The sequence below is a fragment of the Sphaerodactylus townsendi genome, linkage group LG01, assembly GCF_021028975.2.
Source record: "Sphaerodactylus townsendi isolate TG3544 linkage group LG01, MPM_Stown_v2.3, whole genome shotgun sequence".
In the NCBI taxonomy this organism is placed as follows: domain Eukaryota; kingdom Metazoa; phylum Chordata; class Lepidosauria; order Squamata; family Sphaerodactylidae; genus Sphaerodactylus; species Sphaerodactylus townsendi.
Window position 1 is genome coordinate 62,268,525 of NC_059425.1, and position 20,676 is coordinate 62,289,200.

At 41.6% G+C, this 20,676-nt stretch overlaps 2 protein-coding genes across 5 annotated transcripts in view; one reads left to right on the plus strand and one right to left on the minus strand.

Annotated features, from left to right (window-relative positions):
• The window catches only part of AIDA (axin interactor, dorsalization associated), a 28,676-nt gene extending 28,287 nt beyond the window's left edge, over positions 1 to 389 (minus strand). For 2 of the 3 annotated variants that reach the window (XM_048502157.1, XM_048502081.1), the window contains exon 1: positions 108 to 388. In XM_048502157.1, coding sequence (XP_048358114.1) covers positions 108 to 217 — 110 coding nt within the window. In that variant the 5' untranslated portion in view covers positions 218 to 388. Of the gene's footprint in view, positions 1 to 107 lie in introns of all 3 variants that reach the window. The other variant, XM_048501993.1, reaches the window with a different exon arrangement.
• A 196-nt stretch (positions 390 to 585) lies between these two features.
• BROX (BRO1 domain and CAAX motif containing) lies at positions 586 to 18,721 on the plus strand. 2 transcript variants are annotated; one of them, XM_048501785.1, is made up of 13 exons: positions 586 to 949; positions 7,687 to 7,828; positions 7,983 to 8,089; positions 8,899 to 8,995; positions 10,745 to 10,840; positions 12,488 to 12,560; positions 13,082 to 13,187; positions 14,015 to 14,104; positions 15,462 to 15,547; positions 15,849 to 15,930; positions 16,566 to 16,716; positions 17,650 to 17,809; positions 18,227 to 18,721. In XM_048501785.1, exons 2-13 carry the CDS (start codon positions 7,728 to 7,730, stop codon positions 18,311 to 18,313), a joined length of 1,236 nt encoding a protein of 411 aa, XP_048357742.1. In that variant the 5' UTR covers positions 586 to 949; positions 7,687 to 7,727; the 3' UTR covers positions 18,314 to 18,721. The 2 variants fall into 2 exon arrangements, with proteins under 2 accessions (XP_048357742.1, XP_048357825.1); XM_048501868.1 differs by having other exon boundaries at positions 586 to 686.
• Positions 18,722 to 20,676: the final 1,955 nt, after the last annotated feature.

Genomic DNA, 20,676 nt, shown 5'->3' on the forward strand with positions numbered 1-20,676 from the left:
CCCGCAACTTCTCGCTCCACCCTGCGCCTCTTGCCGGGTCCCTCTCGGGCCCCCCAGCCCAGCCTTTGGCGCTCCGGCCGCCGCCCGCCCGTGTGCCCCGCACTCACATCTGATACTCATCTATCGCCTCCACCAGCTGCCCCCAAGAGTCGAAGTCGGTCCCCTTTCTGAAACTGGCGCCCCAGCGCTGCAGGTGGCTCCGGGCCGCTTCCGACATGGTCCCAGCTCTGCTAGGGCACCATCCTCACTACGGAGCCGCGGCTGGGGAAGAGGGGAGAGGAGAGGGACCAGAGCTCGCGCCGGGCAGTCCAGCCTCACAGCAGCAGCAGCAGCGCTGCCAGTCACCGGCCAAGCCCATCTACCATCGCAACCAAACTTGAACACCCCGCTCTGCCTCCCTAGGATCAGGTTAGGTTGTACGAAGCCCGCCCCGCCTTCCTTTTCTTCACAAGCCCAGTGAAACCATAGCAACACTTCCGGCTGTCGAAAGACGATCCCCCCACCACAAGCTGGAGGAAACTATTGGAGAGGCACCATAGAGATCTGCCAAGAGCGGCTCACCTGCAGTTGCACCACTCTCTAGCCCCGCCTGTGTCCAAATAAAAACAGGAAGTGAGACATATTGATGATGCTTCTTGTTGTGTTCGGAGTCTCGCGGACATCTCCGTGCGGTCGGGCTTCTGCGCGTGAGCATATTTATTTTTGCGTGTTTAAGTTTCTCTAATACGGGTGTGAAGGATCGGGGTGTTGGGCTCCAGGCTCCATCGGTTCCGAAACACTTCCGCCTCGTTCCCTGTCCCTTGCTTGGGCAATGAAGGACACGTGACCCGCGGCATTCTACTTGGTTTACTGTTGCCCAGAAGCATCGGGCTGCACCAAAGAGGAAATATATAATCTGCGCGCTTCTCTACCACTTTTGGCTTTCTGGGGGGTAATTACTCCGTCTCAGGTAAGTGGAAGCCGGGTGTTTCCTTCCTTGAAATGTCAGAACTCCCCGGTCGGTTGGGAGTTTAGCGGCCAGTCCCTGTCCCGGGCAGTCAAAACGCCCTTTGGACGCCTTTGAAACCAAGGCGTCTAGACGCGCTGATCTCTTTGTAGGATGGGTGCGTTGGAATTGGGGGCTGCCTTACTGGGGAAGTCTGTTCCGCTTCGATCTTCTTCAGGTAGTTGGTCCGTTTTCCCACTTTGCCCACGTACACACACACACACCCCTCCCGAAGGTCATTTTCTCGTTCAGACAATAGGGCAGGCTGCGACCCGTCCCCGAACTGTTCCTTGTTACTACCAGCCCATTAAAAATGATGGAAGAGCAAGTCAACGCAACTGATATCAATAGACCAGGACTGAGGGCACGGCTGCCTCTGAAATTCGACGCTTTGTCTATCTCCCGACTTTTCTCTCGGAGAGTTTTTTGTAGCTTGCCCAGACTGTTATTGCTTGTATAATTATTTTTTAAAAACGTCTTACGTGAGGAAAATAGCAGTCATTGGTGAACGTCCCTAGGCAGAGCCAACGGGGAGCAGCTGTTTTCGGTTTCGTAATCAATATAAGATATAGATGGAATATTTACCGAAGAAAGTTATACCGTAATATAAACCTCCTTGCGGAGGTGGCCTTATTGAATCAAAATTAATAACCCAATTGCATCCACCAGTAATTCAGAGGTAAAGGATATGATAGAGGAAGAGGAAGGACTCGTTTATTTAAAGGGGGCAAACTCTCCGGATTCCTAATCCTATTTACACCGAGGTGGATCTCATTGAGTTCAGTGCAATTTCTTTTCAAACGGTCTTATAATTGCAGTCCACAATGATTAAACATGACCATGGTTGTGAAAACAAGACCTTGAGTCAAAGCAATAGAGGCCATTTATCCTATTAATATTTTTCAAAACTAAAGTCAGATGTGTTCAGTTTATTTTTCACTCACTGATTAGGGTGATAAATTTATTCCTAGTTATGTCTGCCCATAATTATGATAGGGTTTGTGTTACAAAAGGGAGAAGTGGAATAGCAAACGTCACCGGTGCTCTTATATTGCTTGTGTTTTCATAAGAACATAAGAACAAGCCAGCTGGATCAGACCAAAGTCCATCTAGTCCAGCTCTCTGCTACTCGCAGTGGCCCACCAGGTGCCTTTGGGAGCTCACATGTAGGATGTGAACGCAATGGCCTTCTACGGCTGTTGCTCCCGATCACCTGGTCTGTTAAGGCATTTGCAATCTCAGATCAAAGAGGATCAAGATTGGTAGCCATAAATCGACTTCTCCTCCATAAATCTGTCCAAGCCCCTTTTAAAGCTATCCAGGTTAGTGGCCATCACCACCTCCTGTGGCAGTGTAACCTCAGCTTGTGGGTTCTGTGGGGCAGTACTTGGAATGAGTTGCAACAACAATTTTTAAACAACAAAATGGTTTACTTTTCTTTACAATTAACACTTTTAAAACATCAACATTTAACGTTACAATTCAAGGTCCTGTTCAGGTTGCATTTCAAGTCCTTCTATTTACAGTCTACTGATATTGCCAAGTCCAAATTCTTCTTTGCAAGTTGGCTGGCTCCTGAAGACTCCAAGGGCTTGATGAACAGGTTGCAACATGATGAAGGTCTCCAGGAGAACTCTCACCCATTACAACCACAAAAGAAAACCCTGAAACAATAAACTCCAACATTTACAACATAGCAAAAACAACAACTACCTTCCCAGTAGTTTCCAACAATATTGCAATTACCTTAACAAGGTGTTAAGGGCTTATAGAAATCAAGGTCCGAGTCTGGTAGCCTTGTTCTTCTGCAAAAGAGCTCTTTCAGCCTCTCTGCTGCTCCGAGTCTCCACCCCCTTACTGGGTCAACCCATTCTGGGCCAATCCATTCAGGGCATGGGGGTTACAGCAGCATATTCCAAACACCAATCACACGTTGCGTGAAGAAGTGTTTCCTTTTATTAGTCCTAATTCTTCCCCCCAGCATTTTCAATGAATGCCCCCTGGTTCTAGTATTGTGAGAAAGAGAGACAAATTTCTCTCTGTCAACATTTTCTACCCCATGCATAATTTTGTAGACTTCAATCATATCCCCCCTCTCCAAACATAGCCGCCTCCTCTCCAAACTAAAGAGTCCCAAACGCTGCAGCCTCTCCTCATAGGGAAGGTGCTCCAGTCCCTCAATCATCCTTGTTGCCCTTCTCTGCACTTTTTCTATCTCCTCAATATCCTTTTTGAGATGCAGCGACCAGAACTGGACACAGTACTCCAAGTGCGGTCGCACCACTGCTTTATATAAGGGCATGACAATCTTTGCAGTTTTATTATCAATTCCTTTTTTAATGATCCCCAGCATAGAGTTTGCCTTTTTCACAGCTGCCATGCATTGAGTTGACATTCCCATGGAACTATCAACTAAGACGCCTAAATCCCTTTCCTGGTCTGTGACTGATAGCACTGACCCCTGTAGCGTGTATGTGAAGTTTGGATTTTTTGCCCCTATGTGCATCACTTTACATTTTGCTACATTGAACTGCATTTGCCATTTCTGAGTCCACTCACCTAATTTATCAAGTTACGTTTGGAGTTCTTATCAATCCTTTGTGGTTCTTACCATAATACCCAATTTGGTATCATCTGCAAACTTGGCCACCACGCTACCCACCCCTACTTCCAGGTCATTTATGAATAGGTTAAAGAGCACTGGTCCCAAAACGGATCCTTGGGGGACACCACTCCCGACATCTCTCCATTGTGAGAACTTCCCATTTACACCCACTCTTTGTTTCCTGTTTCTCAACCAGTTTTTAATCCATAGGAGGACATCCCCTCTTATTCCTTCATTGCTGAGTTTTCTCAACAGTCTCTGGTGAGGAACTTTGTCAAAAGCCTTTTGGAAATCCAAGTAGACAATGTCCACCGGTTCACCCCTGTCCACATGCCTGTTTACACCCTCAAAGAACTCTAGTAAGTTTGTAAGACAGGATTTGCCTCTGCAAAAGCCATGCTGACTCTTTCTCAGCAGGTCTTGCTTTTCTACATGTTTTGTAATTTTATCTTTAATGATAGATTCTACTAATTTACCAGGAACAGATGTCAAACTGACTGGCCTGTAATTTCCCGGGTCCCCCCTAGATCCTTTCTTAAAGATTGTTGTGACATTGGCCATCTTCCAGTCTTCAGGGATGGAGCCTGATTCCAGGGATAAGTTGCATATGTTCTTATGTAGGCTGCTTCGTAGGCAGCTTTCACATGAGGCCTAGGAAGCCATGCCATACAGAGGGGCGGAAGCGGAGCTGTTCAAGCTTTTTCTCTGCCTAAGCTGAAAGCGCTATTTCAGCTGCCTCAAGGAGGTACTATTTGCTTGGGAGAAGGTGAATAGTGTTGCCTTTCTCTGAGGAAGGGAATTGAGTTAAGTCTTCCTGATTGAATGAAAGTTCAGGGGTCAAGAATCCTGGGCTGGAGGGCTGGAGTTTTGCCTCGGTCATTTTATTATAGCTTGTGTGCTGGCACAGCAGCCGCCGTTTTAATTTCTGGTGATGTCGAACTTCACGGTTTTCTGGTGAACACAGAATTAGAATGCTTTGCAGTAGTTCGGAGCATAATGTTCCTGACTTTAAAGCAGTTTTATTCTTTTCATCATTTAAAGCAAGTTGTTACTAGCCACTTGTATTTAGAGAACCGGTAACCTGCGTTTCCATAATCCCTGCTTTCTCACACAAGAAACTGTTCATCTCAGAGCTTTGGAGGTTCTTACCAAAGAGGAGGCAGTGTTGGATGAGCGAAGGTCAGTTATTTAGTTTATCTACCCCTTTTTAAATTGTTTCCAGGAGCATTAAAAAAAATAACATTGCCTGTGGTTGTTTACAGTGGAAATGTTAATGCCACCACCAGAAAGTGCACAATTCTCTCTTTGTGCACCTCACTAGGTAGAATCACATGGTTTGTATACAGCAGTGATATACAGTGGATTAGAAGCTGCATATGGCTTTTTGAGATGCCACCTGTGTCTCTTTTTGATACACCTCCCCAATATAATACCTATCTCATGTTAAAGGGAAGTGGGCAGTTTCTTTCTAGAGTGGGACAATTTCATCATTACTAAACGAAGTTTTATTTTTGGAACACAGCATATCTTGTCTGTGATGATTTTATCAAAGTTGTGGTAATAAAGGGCTTCTGTATATGAGACTGGATCTGAGACAACCGTTGTAAGAAACTCATTTTCTACATTTCTCCAAATAATGATGGACATAGGCTTGTGTCCTACCACCTGCTTATGGTGGCATGCTTCTTTGGTGCAAGGACCCATCCCATAATGCAAGAGGGTATTCCACCAGTAAACAGCCCTCTTGGATTAAGGTGCTGTTTTCAGCGGAGTGGAGTAACAGGAGATATCATAAATTATTTGGAATGTGTGAGCAATGTGGTAGCCAAATTTGCAGATACCACCCAATTATTCAGGATGGTGAAAACCAGAGCTGCTTGCAAAGATCTGCAGGGTGATCTTTCTGAACTGGATGTGTGGGAAGCGACAAATGAATTTCAGTGTTGAAAATGTAAGGTGATACACAAAAATTAATAACTTGAAATATAACCAGATGGGGTCTTAACAGGCTTAGATTGCAATTGAAAGGTTGTAGAGTAAAGCTTAGTGAAAATGTCAATTTATTGTGCAGTGAAAAATGCAAAAAGCATGTTTGGGGAATTTTAGAATAGGGGTTGAAAACAAAAAAGCCAATACTATAATGCCTCTGTATAGATCTGCAGTTGTGTGCAGTTCAGGTCACTGTAGCTTAAGAAGGACTAAAGCTTAATTATGTTGACAACATCCCTGATGAATTGGTAATTCAAATTATGGTGACCTCACAAAGTCGGAAAGCAGTTAAAAATGGGTCTTTTGATAGAAATCCTGACTAGCAAATCTGGTTGATGCAGCTGAGAACGCATTTCTGATCCCTCAAAATAAATTATTATTAATTAACCCAAAAACATGCAGTCACTTTACTCATTATAAATCAAGCATCATAATAAACACAGTTTAGGAGACATTTAAAAAACACATCTTTATAGGCTTCCAAATACACCTTTTCAAAATGTCAGGATTTCAGTGGAGTTAGCTGAGACAAACACTGGTTTATATCTATATATATATAAATCAAACCGTGAGTTTGTCCCTGATGGTCTCCCTCAGAAGCTCCTGGACAGATCGCCCCCAAATTTTCACAGGACGTCCCTCCCTGTTGCGGGCAGGTAATCAGACCTTCACATCGCCGAAAATCCATACCTGAGCCAGGTAAAACGTCTTTCTCCTGGTGCACCAGGCCATGAAGCTGTTTGTGTTCAACTGTCACCCTTAGAATGTTCATGCAGCATGTCTGTGGCCTGAGGGCTTGGTTTGCCCTTAGAATGTTCACGCAGATGGCCACAGATGAGCTGTGAAAACAGTACACAGGCCATACTGGTAAGTAATACGAGTGGAAGTGAAACACATACACACTTTGCTATGTGAGACATCAGGTGGGGGTCCCCCCCCCCATGCAGGTAACTTTCACTCTCTGTGCCTCACCCACTACTACCACACAACACACATACTCTCATACACATCCAGCTCATCCTCACACACCTCACTCTGCCCTCCCTCACATCCAACCACCAATTACCCACTTCCTCGCCCATATTCGCCACAGCTCTCTTTTACTAAAAGCAAGTTGGAGTTTGCCTTTTTCTTCTAAGAAAATCTGCGGGGTGGGGGCGAACCAACACTATCGGCTCCACTTCTTTTGCATGTGGCCCTTTAAGAACCCAGGGAGCTGGCCTCGATCTGAGCACCTCACCACCCTGCCTCTGCTGCCTGACTGGGATAGCCTGCTTGCCCCAGTTCTGCCTTACCCAAGCCAGGACTGTGCGTGTCAACCAGCCTCATGGACAGCAGGATTCACACTCTGGACACTTCCATTGTGGAATGGAAAGGGTTACCTTATACTAAAAAAAAGACACCACCATATAACAATGTGAATTGAAAAGGGAAAGAGGGATTCCATTTGACCACCCCAAAAGGCTATGCTGCGGATCATTGGACCTGCATGGACATCTGTGTGGGTTGCGGACTGTGATGAGAATGACAATTGCCACAGCAACGCATGGCCGGGCCTGCTAGTATCATATATAATTGTTCAGAATCATGGGTTACCCTTTTAAGAAGATAGTTGTTTAAAAAAATACAAGATGGTTTATTTATAACTATCAGTGATTCTTTTTGAATGGTGTATGTGTGTGTTTGCATATATTAAATACAAGAAGAAAGAACTTGTGAACATGAATCTTCCCTCAGTAGCTTTCTGTGTATATTGGCCACATTCTGCTGAAGGTCAGTGATCTTAAAATATAGGGGGAAGGGGAGGAAAGGAGGCAAATTGGGCAAAATTTTCTCAACATCCTTCCTGCTCAAAGAGAAAACATTTCCTCCTGTGTTTACTCCAGATGAGGAATTTAAAAAAGATCCCCCCACCCCCATCTGCCTCTTTACTACAGCCTTCTGTACTGTTGGGTATGTTTATTAGGGTTCCATGACCATCAACAAAGGATTTGGGGGGCATGTTGGGGAAGGCAGGGAAGATGTGTTTACACAAGCATTTTCTGTTTGCACTAATTTAGGATCCAACCCTAATTTAGGATCCAACTTTTTATCTTTCTCACTTTAGGATTGCTAAAGCTGTAATCCTGAAGGAAGTACTCAAGGAAAATGACTCACTGGTTTCATCGAAACCCTTTAAAGGCTACAGCTCCTGTCTCATTCAATTACTATGGGGTGGTCACCACTCCTGCTGCAACCAAGATATGCAAGTAAGTTGATCTGAATTCCCAGGGACTTTCAAAACACACAGTGAATCTTGACAGAAGTCATGCTTTTTTTTACCTTCAACATTGTTGCAACTCTGAATTATCTATCTGAAAAATGAATGGTTACTTTTAAATGGTTATTTTTGCTTTTATATAGTGATTTGAGGTTATCAAGAACACAACTCATGGAGCTTTTTACAGATTTGAGTTGTACTCCAGATATGATGAAAAATTCAACTGAAACTTATTTTTCACTCTTGAAAGGTAAGCGAGCGAGCCAGTTGGTGTAATTGGTTAGTTGGTTTTGTAAGTAAAATACAGAAACTTAATCTCTGACTTGAGCTTTTAAGCATAGATTGTCTTTGCTGTGTTTATAAATAACTCACAGTAAATAAAATAAAATAGAAAGGAGATATTGGCATATGGTGAATCATAGAGCAAGAGGCTGAATTATACTTCCCAGGAACTGTAGATAAATTAGGACTATACCCCATACAGCTTCCAGATGGCCTCAGCAACTGTAATTCCCATCAGTCAGCATGGCCAATTGGCCATGCTGGTAGGGGCTGATGGGAATTGTAGTTCCTGAACATCTGGAGAGCCGCAGGTTCCCTACCCCTGGGCTACCCAGTTCTCTTGACACAGAAAATGCAAAAGTCTGTATACCCCTTCCCTAACAAACTCTTGATAGTTTTCCATCCACATTTCCTTTCATCCCTGGCATGAAATCTGCACCTCAGGGAGGCTTGCAACTTACCTGTTCTTTTGGTGGCAGCTGTTTCCAGGTAAACACTACTTGCCAACCGTAAGCCCACTTTCCTGAAATGTGGGTCAGGTGCCACATTGGTTACCCATGCTCACAGAGCCACGAGTGGCATGTCAAAGAGCCAAAATGTGGCTCCTAAGCCACTGAGTGAGTATCACTGGTTTTAAGCCTTAAAACTTTAATAGAAGATTAAGGATTATTTCATAATTACTATATATAGTGGGAATACAGGAACAAGCGTCAAGGATAATGTTTAAATTCCCTGATTCACAAAGCAATTATTACAATTCTTTATTTTTATTAACAGGGTTCATCATTTCACTGGATGACTCTTCGCAAGACAGCAAGTTGAGATACATTCAGAATTTTAAGTGGACAGATACCTTACAAGGGCAAATACCAAGGTATGTGGGTAGTATGGGCTCCAGTGCTTAAAACTGGACTTTCCAGACAGCAGTAGAGATATTAACTGTTTAATCTTGTACAGGGTTACTTTTGTGTAATCCCATTTACTTCAGTGGCTTTAGAGTGAAGCAGCTCTGTGTGGACTGGTACCATAAGCAGCAAGAGATCTTCCCACGAAGGGCAGGGGGTTAGACCACCTATTAAATCTTTAGTATCCTTTCTCTTATTTCATCTATGTGAGCATAAAGTTGCATGTTCAGGGGTTGCTTCAATAAACTAACCCACTGAAATTTGCTTTTCATAAATATTTACATGTTACCTCAGGAGCAAAAAAACCACGGTGGTTTGATTTTGTGCATGTTGACTCAAAAATAAGCTCTACAAAGCGTGCCAGCACATACAACTTAGTTTCTGCTACAACTTTTCAGAAAAGTCAACCACAGCTCAACGCTGTGAGAAAATATGGATCAATGCATTAAGAATCCACATAAGCACTCATTTTGTTATCAGCTTCCATTATTCTGGGTGTGTCTGCTTTATCTTCTACAATTCTAGTCTTTGTGATAGCCACTCCTTCTGAAACTTATTCTCTGTCTCTGAATGCTATGAATTCAAACTGTGCTTGAGCAAGGGTCACTAGAGACCTTTATGATTTCCTTGCTTCTACTGGCTATCTTTGCCAAAAATCTATGACTTTTCCTTGTCATCACATGAAACACATTTTTTCGTTCTTTATAATTGATTTTCGCCAAAATGTCAATGAAGCCTTGAATTTTAGATTATGAGTGGTGAACAAAGGGGGGGGGATGTTTCTCTAACAGGGTTCTGCCATTTGTGGATCTAACTAGAATATTCAGGTTCAGAAGTTTCTGAATACCAAAAAATAATGGGTGGCGGAAAGATCGTTACTTTCATGCCCTACTAATGAATTTCCCAGAATTACGTGATTGACCACTGTTGATACTGGAGTAGATGCACCCATAGTATAATCCAGCAGGTTCTTTGAACTTTCTTATGCAAACTTGCTTAATTCACACCATACTATTTGTGTTTGCTTACGTTTGCATGCTTGAGTAAAAGAAGTGTCAATGCAACCATGAATATGCATTAAGAAATAAAAACACTTTAAGTTACTAGACAAACTGATCTCTGGAAATAGAAATGTAAACTGGCTTTTTATCTTCATATAACAGTTATTTGGAACATAAGTTATTTATGAAGAAAAAAAGGAAAGCTCCAACTGAGAATATAAACTTAGGTGAACATTTACAATACAGTTAAATTTGTTCTTGAGCTTGAATGCTTTCTTGTATAAGAGGAATTCCATTTTTGTGAAAATGGAAGGAACTGTTATATTCTCAGTGGTGTTAACTGGGAGACTATAAATTCTGTAGTAACATAGTTGATTTCTATTTCTATGCCTTCAATATTTGAGATGGTTGAGGAGTTAATGGAGACTGGGATGCTTTATCCCAATCTAGTTCTAACTTAAACAAAGCAATAATTGTTTCCCAATAGACAATTGTTGTTTTCAGGCCGTCAAGCATCTTTGTGAACATTTGAATACTTGGGGGTTTGCTCATGTGATGTGGAATAGGACTGAAGGGGAATATAGCCAACACAAGCAGTTTTGTTTTGTAGCTCTCTAAAGATAGACTTAATAGTTACAGTATGTTGTATTTTAGAAAAAGGAATGCTATTATTGTGCAGGAAACCACATGATCGGGTTGGTTTTTGTTTCCTTTTAGTGCCCAGCAAGATGCTGTATTTGAGCTTGTTTCCATAGGATTTAATGTGGCTTTGTGGTATACTAAATACGCATCCAGGCTGGCTGGGAAAGAAGAGTAAGTATTCTCATAAGCACTGTTACGTTATTACTAAGAGCTGAATTCTGCCACTCTGTTTGGCTAAGGGCAGAACATTCTGCCAGCTGAAGCAACTGTTCCTCTGGCAGTGAGCACCCTGTTTTGGGGATTCAAGCAACAAAACCAGGATCTCAGAGCTCCATACTTGGGTCTACAGGGGAAATATGGCTTTGTGAACTAAACAAAAAAAATCAGAAAAGGTCTGAGAATTGAGCACTGTTCTAGGAGGCAAAAGCAATTGAAGAGCAGAGAAAAAAGTGTGGGGAGGTGAAGCTTCTTACTCTAGCCCTTACAGTTTGTACTATTAGAGGAGATGATCGAGATTGTAGAGAAATTTCCCAATGACTTGTTGTCCCAGCCCCCCAATTCATTGTGGCCCCCAAACAGCAGTTTTTCCAAATATTGCTAATAACCAATCCTATGCTGATGAGAGTGCCAATCCTATTTAAAATTTGTCATGTTTTACTCTCTTAACCTACTGCATCTGTGTACGGTTCTCCAGTTGCACAGTGGCAGATAGGAAGGCGCTCCAAAGGGTGATCACTACTGCACAGAGGATTATCAGCTGCCCTCTCCCCTCCTTGGAAGAACTCTATAATTCCCAAAGCCTAAAGAAAGCCCAAAATATTCTGAGAGACCCATCTCATCCAGCACACTCTCTTTTTGAACTGTTACCATCTGGCAGACGATACAGCTCTATAAAAAACTACGACAAAGAGGTTTAGAGACAGCTTCTACTCTAGAGCTGTGGCTATGCTGAACTCTGTGGCTTCGTGTTGATGTGTTTGGGGCTGTGTAGGGATGGGTGGAGGAAGGGGAAAGTGAGGATGGGGTATGAAATTGTGTGCATTCAGGAATGCTGCTGTAAATTTCGTTGTGTGTGCACAATGACAATAAAATGATTATGCTTACAATTGCAGCTGGGCAGCCCAATCCAGATGAAAGGGGCTGAACTGCTATCAGAGGTGGCGCAGGCTCACGCTGACATGTTTACCCTCTCAGCTGGCATAAATGGCACTTACACCAGCCAGGAATGCAAACAGGGAGGCAGTGGGCACTGCGGAGCTCTTCAGCACCCAACTGCTTCTGGCCACCACTTCCAGCTTTTGGTACCCTAACTTGAAGGTTGACGCAACTGGGGGCTTTTCCAGAGGTGGAGCCCACATTAGTTGGTTCCCACCACACTTTGGTCCCGGGATTGCCAGCGGCCAGGAAGATGAACTTAACATAACCCTTTTGAGTGACGTAACTCCATTTTCCCCTATGGAGGGCTTTCGGGCAGCCATGAGGACTTTTTGTTTTTTCTGCCTCCCCACACTGCTAAAAAACCCTCTGGCGGTAGTGCAGCAGTAATGCTGTCTTTGGCCACCTCGTGGATCTGGGTTGCTCTGTTAGTTGCCAGAAGTCTTGGTGGGTCTTAAACTCAGCATACCTGCTGAGAACAAAGTCATTTAAAGGCATGGAATGCACATTGCTTAACTTTTTTCCCCTCTGCTGTTCCATCCTGTGGCCTTAAAATAGGTGAGATAGAAGGAGGTTTTAAATGAGAATCCTGGTTAATGGGGTGATATTAAAAATGAGTAATTTTTGTGGGACAGTTGTTCTAATAAACTACAAATCCTATAGCATAACAGAAGATGAAGCAAAAGATGTCCACCGAAGTTTGAAAATGGCAGCTGGGATTTTTAAACACTTAAAGGTAGGATGCTTTTCCTTTTAAAATAGTGTTTCTTAATGATGTTGACCTGTGAAGACTTTGTGTTTCCTCTTTCCCCTGTATTCTGTATAGCTCTCCTCATGTTCTTGGTGTGCTTGGTGTGTTATAAGTTACTTAGAGTCCTCATTGGGGACAAAATTGGGTACATATGAAGTAAGTAAATAAATTGTGTGTGTAAAAATAAACTTCTGTCTCCCTGACATGCTAGCTTTCCTTTCAGAGGAGTTCTTGAGGGAGAAGTTAATTCCAACATACAATAGAACTCTTGTGCCATGTACCTTTCTGAATGTCAGGCTGGGCTCAATGCTTCAAAGGTGCCTGGCATGGTGTACCCAGTGGTAGCAGTCAGAAAATTTATTCCTGTTCCTGGAGGAATAGAAACCCTGTATCAAACAGCAACTTTTTTGCTATTTAACTTAAAAGATGCTTGCAACACTGAAAGCAGCTATTAATCACTTTTATCTTTCAAAAGAACATTTAAAATTGTACTTTTTTTTGTTCAGGAAAGCTACATCCCTAAATTGATCACTCCAGTAGAAAAGGGGCGAGATTTAGAAGCCCGACTTATAGATTCCTACATCATCCAGTGCCAAGCTGAAGCACAAGAAGGTAGTCACGTTCTTATCAGTCTCTCTGTCTGGATTTCTTGAGCTACTCATGTTCTAGGACAGAATGTGATTCACAGCAAATGTTTCTCCTTCATCTGTGTACATCCCAATATAAATACAAAAATCGATTTACTACTTCAGGGAATTTGAAAAACTGGGAAATAATGAGATTTTCAAATAGTCTCTCTTGCCACAGGGCCTTATTCTCAAATCAAGGAATATTTTAATTCAATGCAGTTTTATTCAGATTTTTTAAAAAATAAAATCAATTATCCTCAGATCATGGCTTATTTATTACCTGTATTTAAGCTGTTCAGTATGTAGTTGGAGTTGGTGGCTAATACGGTCTCTCCCAGTGTGTCCCCCAAACATCACTGACTAGTGAATGAAAATGTACTGGTGATCCCTGGCCTATGATCCCTGGCTAGCCTTGGCCATGGCCAAGAAATTTTCAACTCTAGTCCCCACCTGATGGAATGCTCTGTTTTGCAAGACCAGGCCCCTGCGGGATCTGAAGCAGTTCTGCAGGGCTTGTAAGACAGAGCTGTTCCACCAGGCATATACTTGAGGCATCTACAGTTTTTCCATCATTGGGGCCTACCTTTTCTCCCTTATTTCCACCCTATTTTCCCTCCTTGTATTGGATATGCAACTGCTTGAATTTTGCTGCCCTCATTTTAGACTGGGTTTTAAATGTTGCTTTATATTTTGATTTTGTCATATTGTACCTACTATGGAAAGACTGGAAGTCTCCCTGAGCCCATAAGGGGAAGGGTGGCATATAAATTCAGTAAACTAAACTAAAATGACATTTAATTTTTGTCTTAGTGACAATTGCCCGAGCTATTGAGTTGAAACACAATCCTGGTCTAATAGCTGCTCTGGCCTATGAAACAGCCAATTTCTACCAAAAAGCAGGTATGTTGCTAGCACTGATTACTATGTTTTTAATGGAGTTTGGTAGTTACTTCCTAGCATCTTAAACATGGAAGAAACTCCATGGACAATAAACAGATTCCATGGCCTTCTGCTTCAATTGGGAGGAATCTTGACTTTGAAATAGGTTTTGAAATAGAATTCTTCAAAATAAACTTCCTACATTATGAGAGAGGTGAAACGTATTGAATTTTGCTTGGAACCTAATATACCGTATATACTCATGTATAAGTCGAATTTTTCAGCACATTTTTTATGCTGAAAAAGCTCCCCTCTACTTATACGCGGGTCATTAAAATTTTTGTGTGTTTTTACTTTGCCGGCCAGCAGGGGGTGCAGTTTTTATGCTAGTGACACCAAATTTTCAGGGTACCCTCACAAGACACTCCTGATGATACCAGTCAAGTTTGGTAAAGTTTGGTTCAGGGGGTCCAAAGTTATGGACCCCAAAGGAGGTGCCCCCATTCCCCATTGTTTTCAATGGGAGCTATTAGTAGTTAGCAATACTCCTTTTTGAGGGTCCAGAACTTTGGACCCTCTGAACCAAACTTCACCAAACCTGGCTGGTCTCAGCAGGAGAGTCTCTTTATGATACCAGCCAGGTTTGGTGAAGTTTGGGTCAGGGGATCCAAAGTTATTGATCCCCAAAAGGGTGCCCCATCCCCCATTGTTTACAATGGAAGCTAATAGTAGATTTTCCATTTCTGATAATATCCCTCTTAAAAAGTTGAGTTACATTTGGACATACAGATGATGATGAAGAATCCAGTTTTGAAGGATTTTAACTCTTGTGTTTTAGCTTGGTTGCTGATTGAGCTAAGGTTTTTGTACTTTTAAAGTTATTGTTGATAACCATATTGTTTTTGTTGACCCTCTTTTCCACTTACAAAGCCAGTTTACTGTTTTTCTTTGAAATAAATATTCAAAAACATTTAACCTACTGATGACTCAATTGATGTAATTTTATTGGTATCTATTTTTATTTTTGAAATTTACCAGCAGCTGCTTCATTTCCCACCCTCGATTTATACGCGAGTTAATAAGTTTTCCCAGTTTTTTGTGGTAAAATTAGGTGCCTCGACTTATATGCGGGTCGACTTATACACGAGTATATGCAGTAAATGAAGCACTTGGCTCGTTTGTGGCAGTACTTGAGCACACCTAACAGCTATGTGCATTCAAGGCAAAGCATACAGTAATACTAAATTGGGGACTTGTGCAAAATTACTTTCTGTTGCTACCATGGAAGTAAGACAAATAAAATGCTAATTGGAAATCTAATCACAGGAATTCATGAACAAACTGCTATTGTAATAATAATACTGTCTTCTCGTTCCAGATCAAACACTGTCAAGTCTGGATCCAGCATACACAATTAAGTGGCGAAAATACCTTCATTTGAAGTTCTGTTTCTATATGGCCTATGTAAGCCTTGGAAAAGACTTTCAAAGAGCTATCGAATAGCCATCAGCCTTCTGGTTCCTATTTTCAACCATTCTTTTTTGGAAACTTTATTTTTTGGATGTGTTACCTAGTATATGTTTAAAAATTCAGTTTGGAAAACTTAGCCTTTATCTGTAACAGTACTAAAGCAGTGGGAGAAGTTGTCTGTTTCCTGTACCCTGCTTCCACTAGCCTGCTTCTTCTACCTGCTGAAGCACGCAAGATTTTAATTTTTCCCCACAACATGCCAGAAGTATTTTTAACACAGACTTTTTCCCTCCAGGCTTACTGCTACCATGGTCAAACTCTCCTGGCTGCTGATAAATGTGGAGAAGCAATAAGATCTCTGCAAGAAGCAGAAAAATGCAAGTATTTTGTTTATGAGCTCCCCACCTCAAAGAAAAGATCAGTTTTGTTTGATTTCCACACATTCCATGTGGACATTTGAAGATTTAAACAGGAATGGGAGGAGAATCCAACAGTGTAGTCCTATACAGTTACTCCAGCTTAAGCCTGTTGGCTCAAGGTGGAGTAACTTTGCATAGGTTTGCACTGCAAGAGTCTGCTACCAAACTGAAAAGGTCCTTAGTGGGTCAGTAGATTTCTGAGACAAGTTTTCCTTTGGCAAGGAGACCACCTTTCGTTGCCCTGTTGAAAATACTAGTTGTATTAACAGAGGATGTTGTGGTGCTGTAATACCATAGTCTGACTTGCTCAGAGGATGATTTTTTTTAAAGTACCCTCATACTGCTGCTGAACAACTTGGGAATATTTTTCCAAGTACATGTTAATGTTAAACTAGTGACGTGACATAAACTAGTGACGCGACATGACACGTGCATAGCTAATAGTACGCAGGAGATTTGTATAAAATGTAACTATTTTTAAAATGCATGTTTCTAATGTTCTCTTAAACCTAAGTTCTGAATTTACTGAAAGGTGCATGCAAAAGGATAGCTAAAATACCTTCTGCTGTCTTATGTGTTGTTTTCTTGTGAAGTTTTTTCCAAGGCGGAAGCGTTGTGCAAAGAATATGGTGAAACCAAAGGGCCTGGAACTACAGCTAAGCCTTCAGGCCATCTGTTTTTCAGAAAACTAGGAACCCAAGTGAAAAATACCTTGGAAAAATGCCAGCGAGAAAATGGATTCATGTGAGTGTATTTATATCCCTATTACCCACTTAGTGAATTTAGGCAAATCCTAAGCATGCTTTGTAAATTATGAGGTCTTCCTGAGTTGTATGGAGATTACCTATCAGTGGCAGAAGTCAATGCATGTGTGTAGATTCCATTTTGCTGGCAGCAGCTTTATATATCTAGGTATGATGCTGTTGACACAAGCTAGCAGCAGATTGTATTATTTCCCGCTTTCTCTGCTTAGTAAGGACAGGGCAAACCTAGTGCTTTGTCCATTGTCTGAATAGGACAACATCAGTGAAGAAAAACAGGCAGCCATAGTGTGAAAGCTGTGTTCCTCCATTCTTCTTGGTATGTATTTCTGTGAGAGAGACTGTGGTGACTGGTATAACCTATCAGCCCCCATCTGATTCCATTCCAGTGAATGTCTGTTCAGTTTTTGCAGGAAGGTGGGATTTTATATTCTACCCTGGGACGGTTTCTTCCTATCTTGTAAAATAAACTCTTACACAATTGTAAAATAATCTCTTACACAATAATCTCTTACACAATTGTGCTATACAGCACTGATGTTTTTTTTTAAATCAAAGATTTTCAGCGTTCATAAAATTACAAGATATATAAAAACTTTGACATAGACAACTGAGGGAAAATAAGTAGTATAATTTTTCTGTCAAGTATACAAGAACCAATGTAGGCTACATAGGATAAAAACAATATAGATTACAAAGAAGGCATGTTAACTGTGCAATTTCTCATATATATGGAAAAGCTCATGATCCTTTATGATAATTCTAGACCAGCACCTGCTGCTTAGCCTGCATGGAAGATTTTCTTTAATTTCCTGTATCCACAATATTAATTTATTTAAAACATGTATGAGCTGCCTTTCTTCCTTATGGATCGCTAACTGAGAGATTGCTAACTTTTACATTATTTTTTTTTTAGTTATTTCCAGAAGATCCCCCCAGAGGCTCCTCAGTTGGAGCTAAAGGCTAACTATGGTCTGGTTGAGCCTATTCCATTTGAGTTCCCTGCTGTGCATGCACACTGGACACCAGAATCCCTTGCTGCATTTGATCTCACCAAAAGGCCAAAGGAGGACAGTGTAAGACCAATCATTCTTACAGTCTTGACTTGTGATCCTGTTTTTACATCATTTCTCTTCCCTGCTCAGTGGAAGAAAAATGGCAATGCTAGAAAGAGGACAAAATAAATTGTAAAAGATTTTGGAAGATTTGCATATTAGGTATCTTTGCCTTCTGCCCAAAGACATCTGAAGGTTTCCCTGGCAACACAGCTTCATTAAAACTGTTGGACCCTTTAAGCAGCTGCATCTTTATAGTAGGTGATAGTCGAAACATACAGTCTTTTTTGCACTGTCTGTTGGAAACAGATGTAATATGGCTCATTTTTGTTGTTGATTCTGAAATCTATCAGGCTGAAACCTGTGTATTAAACCCTTTGTGATAACCCGGTGCCATGGTCACTTGATAATGCATTTTCCTTCTTTCATTATTTACAGGCTAAACCGAAGCCAGAAGAGGAAGTGAAACCTGTGAAAGAGCCCGATATAAAACCTCAAAAAGACACTGGTTGCCAGATTTCTTAAACTCTATAAGTGCATTGAACAGCCTTGTGAGCTGCTGCATTTTGCAAACTCTGGGGTTTCACTGTTTACCCCCTTTGCTGATTTATTTTGATTCTTTCATCCTAAAACAGAGTTCACTACTTTTGATGTTTTGTAACTGTTATTCTGGATTGAGTTTATGTAGCTTCATTTCAAAAGGCTATTGGAAATGATCAGATTAAAACTAGATGGCAGATATTGCTTTAATTCTTTGTGGGTGAGTTAGAAGTCTAAACAAGAGGAAAGTATAAGGAAGTCTTGGAAGATAATGTATAAAAACAGAACTGGCTAAAATGCTTAAGGCAAAGGCACCAGAGATATACTTCAAAAACATAGAGAACTAAGCTGTGAAGCTAATGAATGATGTAAAGAAACTATATCAAAAGAGAACATGGGGGCTTTCAGGTAGTGTTTGATCTTGAAGACCTTTGGCAGAAATGTTTTTGCTTGTGTTCAACAACTGTTTTTTTTTTCAATTGTTAAGCTGCTTCTGCCAGCAGAGCGGGTGGGGACAATTTCCATCAATTCCCCGCTTCTTCCCAGGGTTCTTGGGGGCAGCAGGAAGGGGTGAGGAGTCTGGTTCTCATTTAATGTAAGTCCTTATTCTAGGAGTGCTTGAGGGGAGGAGAATGCGATCATAGAAGCACCTGTTAAGAGTCATTCATCCTTGCTAACATAAGAGCTCAGCCAAAGCAAAACTTGTCTAGAAGTTATACCATCCTGAATAAGCAGTAAGTTGTCTATAGAAATTTTCTTTCAGAAACTTAATGCACTGTTGAGAGGATTTACAGGTAATATTGGACATGCAGTCAATGTAAGGCGGCATTACGAGGAAGATGAGGAAAAGTACTTGATTTCAGCTGCAGGATGTAAATCCCCTGTGAGATAAGTGTCAGTATACAAATTATGTGACATGGCAGTAAATACAATAAGCTGTGGTGACTACAAGTAATGTAAAAAAGTTGTGTAAGTCCAGAAAAAGAAACAAGTGGATTAATATGACTTTTAAAATGTCATGTTTGTAACAGATGGTTGTGTGGAAAAGCAGGACTAGAGCATACATCTAAGAGGTATGAAGGATGGTATAACTCTTGAAAAAGTAAACATAGATGCACTGATGATGTTCAAAAACTTGCTGGACTGTGGAACAGACTGACAAATTTTAGAAGAGCTGAAGGAGTGTTGGCAGGAACATGACAAAATTGTGGTTGCATTTCTGTTCATTCTATTGTTGGGGTGTACTTTTTTCTTGCCGCTATTCTTATTATACAGTTTTGAGCACTTAATTCCAAAATAGCACAAAATATAGCAGGGATTATGGGGAACCAATTTTAAGAATATTGTATCATTATGTAATCAGTACTTTTGACCTGTTAGATATATTTAATGCAAAGAGTGAAATGGAAGTTGTGCAGTGGCCATACTGGTAACAGTAGCTGAGTTTTGTCAGAAAGCCTTCCTTTCATTCTTTCCAGTGATCGGTACATCACAGCTAACCATGGGGTTGTGTCCTTTCAGTCTACTTCACTAAAGGTGCTGTGTTCCATTGGCTTGAGGCTGGCTAAGGAGCTGCTTGTGTTAACAGGACACACCTTGTACCAACAGACTTGATGCTTGTATAAGAACAGGTTGGGAGGGCACAACCCTTTGAAACCTAATCATAGGAAGCTCTGAAAGAAAATGTATACATCTATTTCAGAATGGAGTATTCTGTAGTGAGAACTACATTGAATGCATGATTAGGTTAGCTAATGTTATAGTTTGTCTTTGATAAACTGGATTTGTATATGTGTCCAGTTACTTAACCTCTATTTCAGGTGTTTTCTGGACCTGCATTTGGTGAGTGTATGAACAGCCATGATATCAAGTTGGCTGGAGGCTACGAGCTTAAAGAACATTTATCAGCATGTCATGTTCTTATAAAGTTGCTGTATCTACCTTGCTAGTCCAACTCTTTGAGGCCGGGAGCTAGTCCAACTCTTTGATACCCGGGAGCAGCAGTGGCGTAGGAGGTTAAGAGCTCGTGTATCTAATCTGGAGGAACCGGGTTTGATTCCCAGCTCTGCCGCCTGAGCTGTGGAGGCTTATCTGGGGAATTCAGATTGGCCTGTACACTCCCACACACGCCAGCTGGGTGACCTTGGGCTAGTCACAGCTTCTCAGGGCTCTCTCAGCCCCACCTACCTCACAGGGTGTTTGTTGTAAGGGGGGAAGGGCAAGGAGATTGTAAGCCCCTTTGAGTCTCCTGCAGGAGAGAAAGGGGGGATATAAATCCATTCTTCTTCTTCTTCTTCTTTGCCAAAATTAAAATTGTCCAGCTATTTCAGGATGTTTTCTTGCTGTCT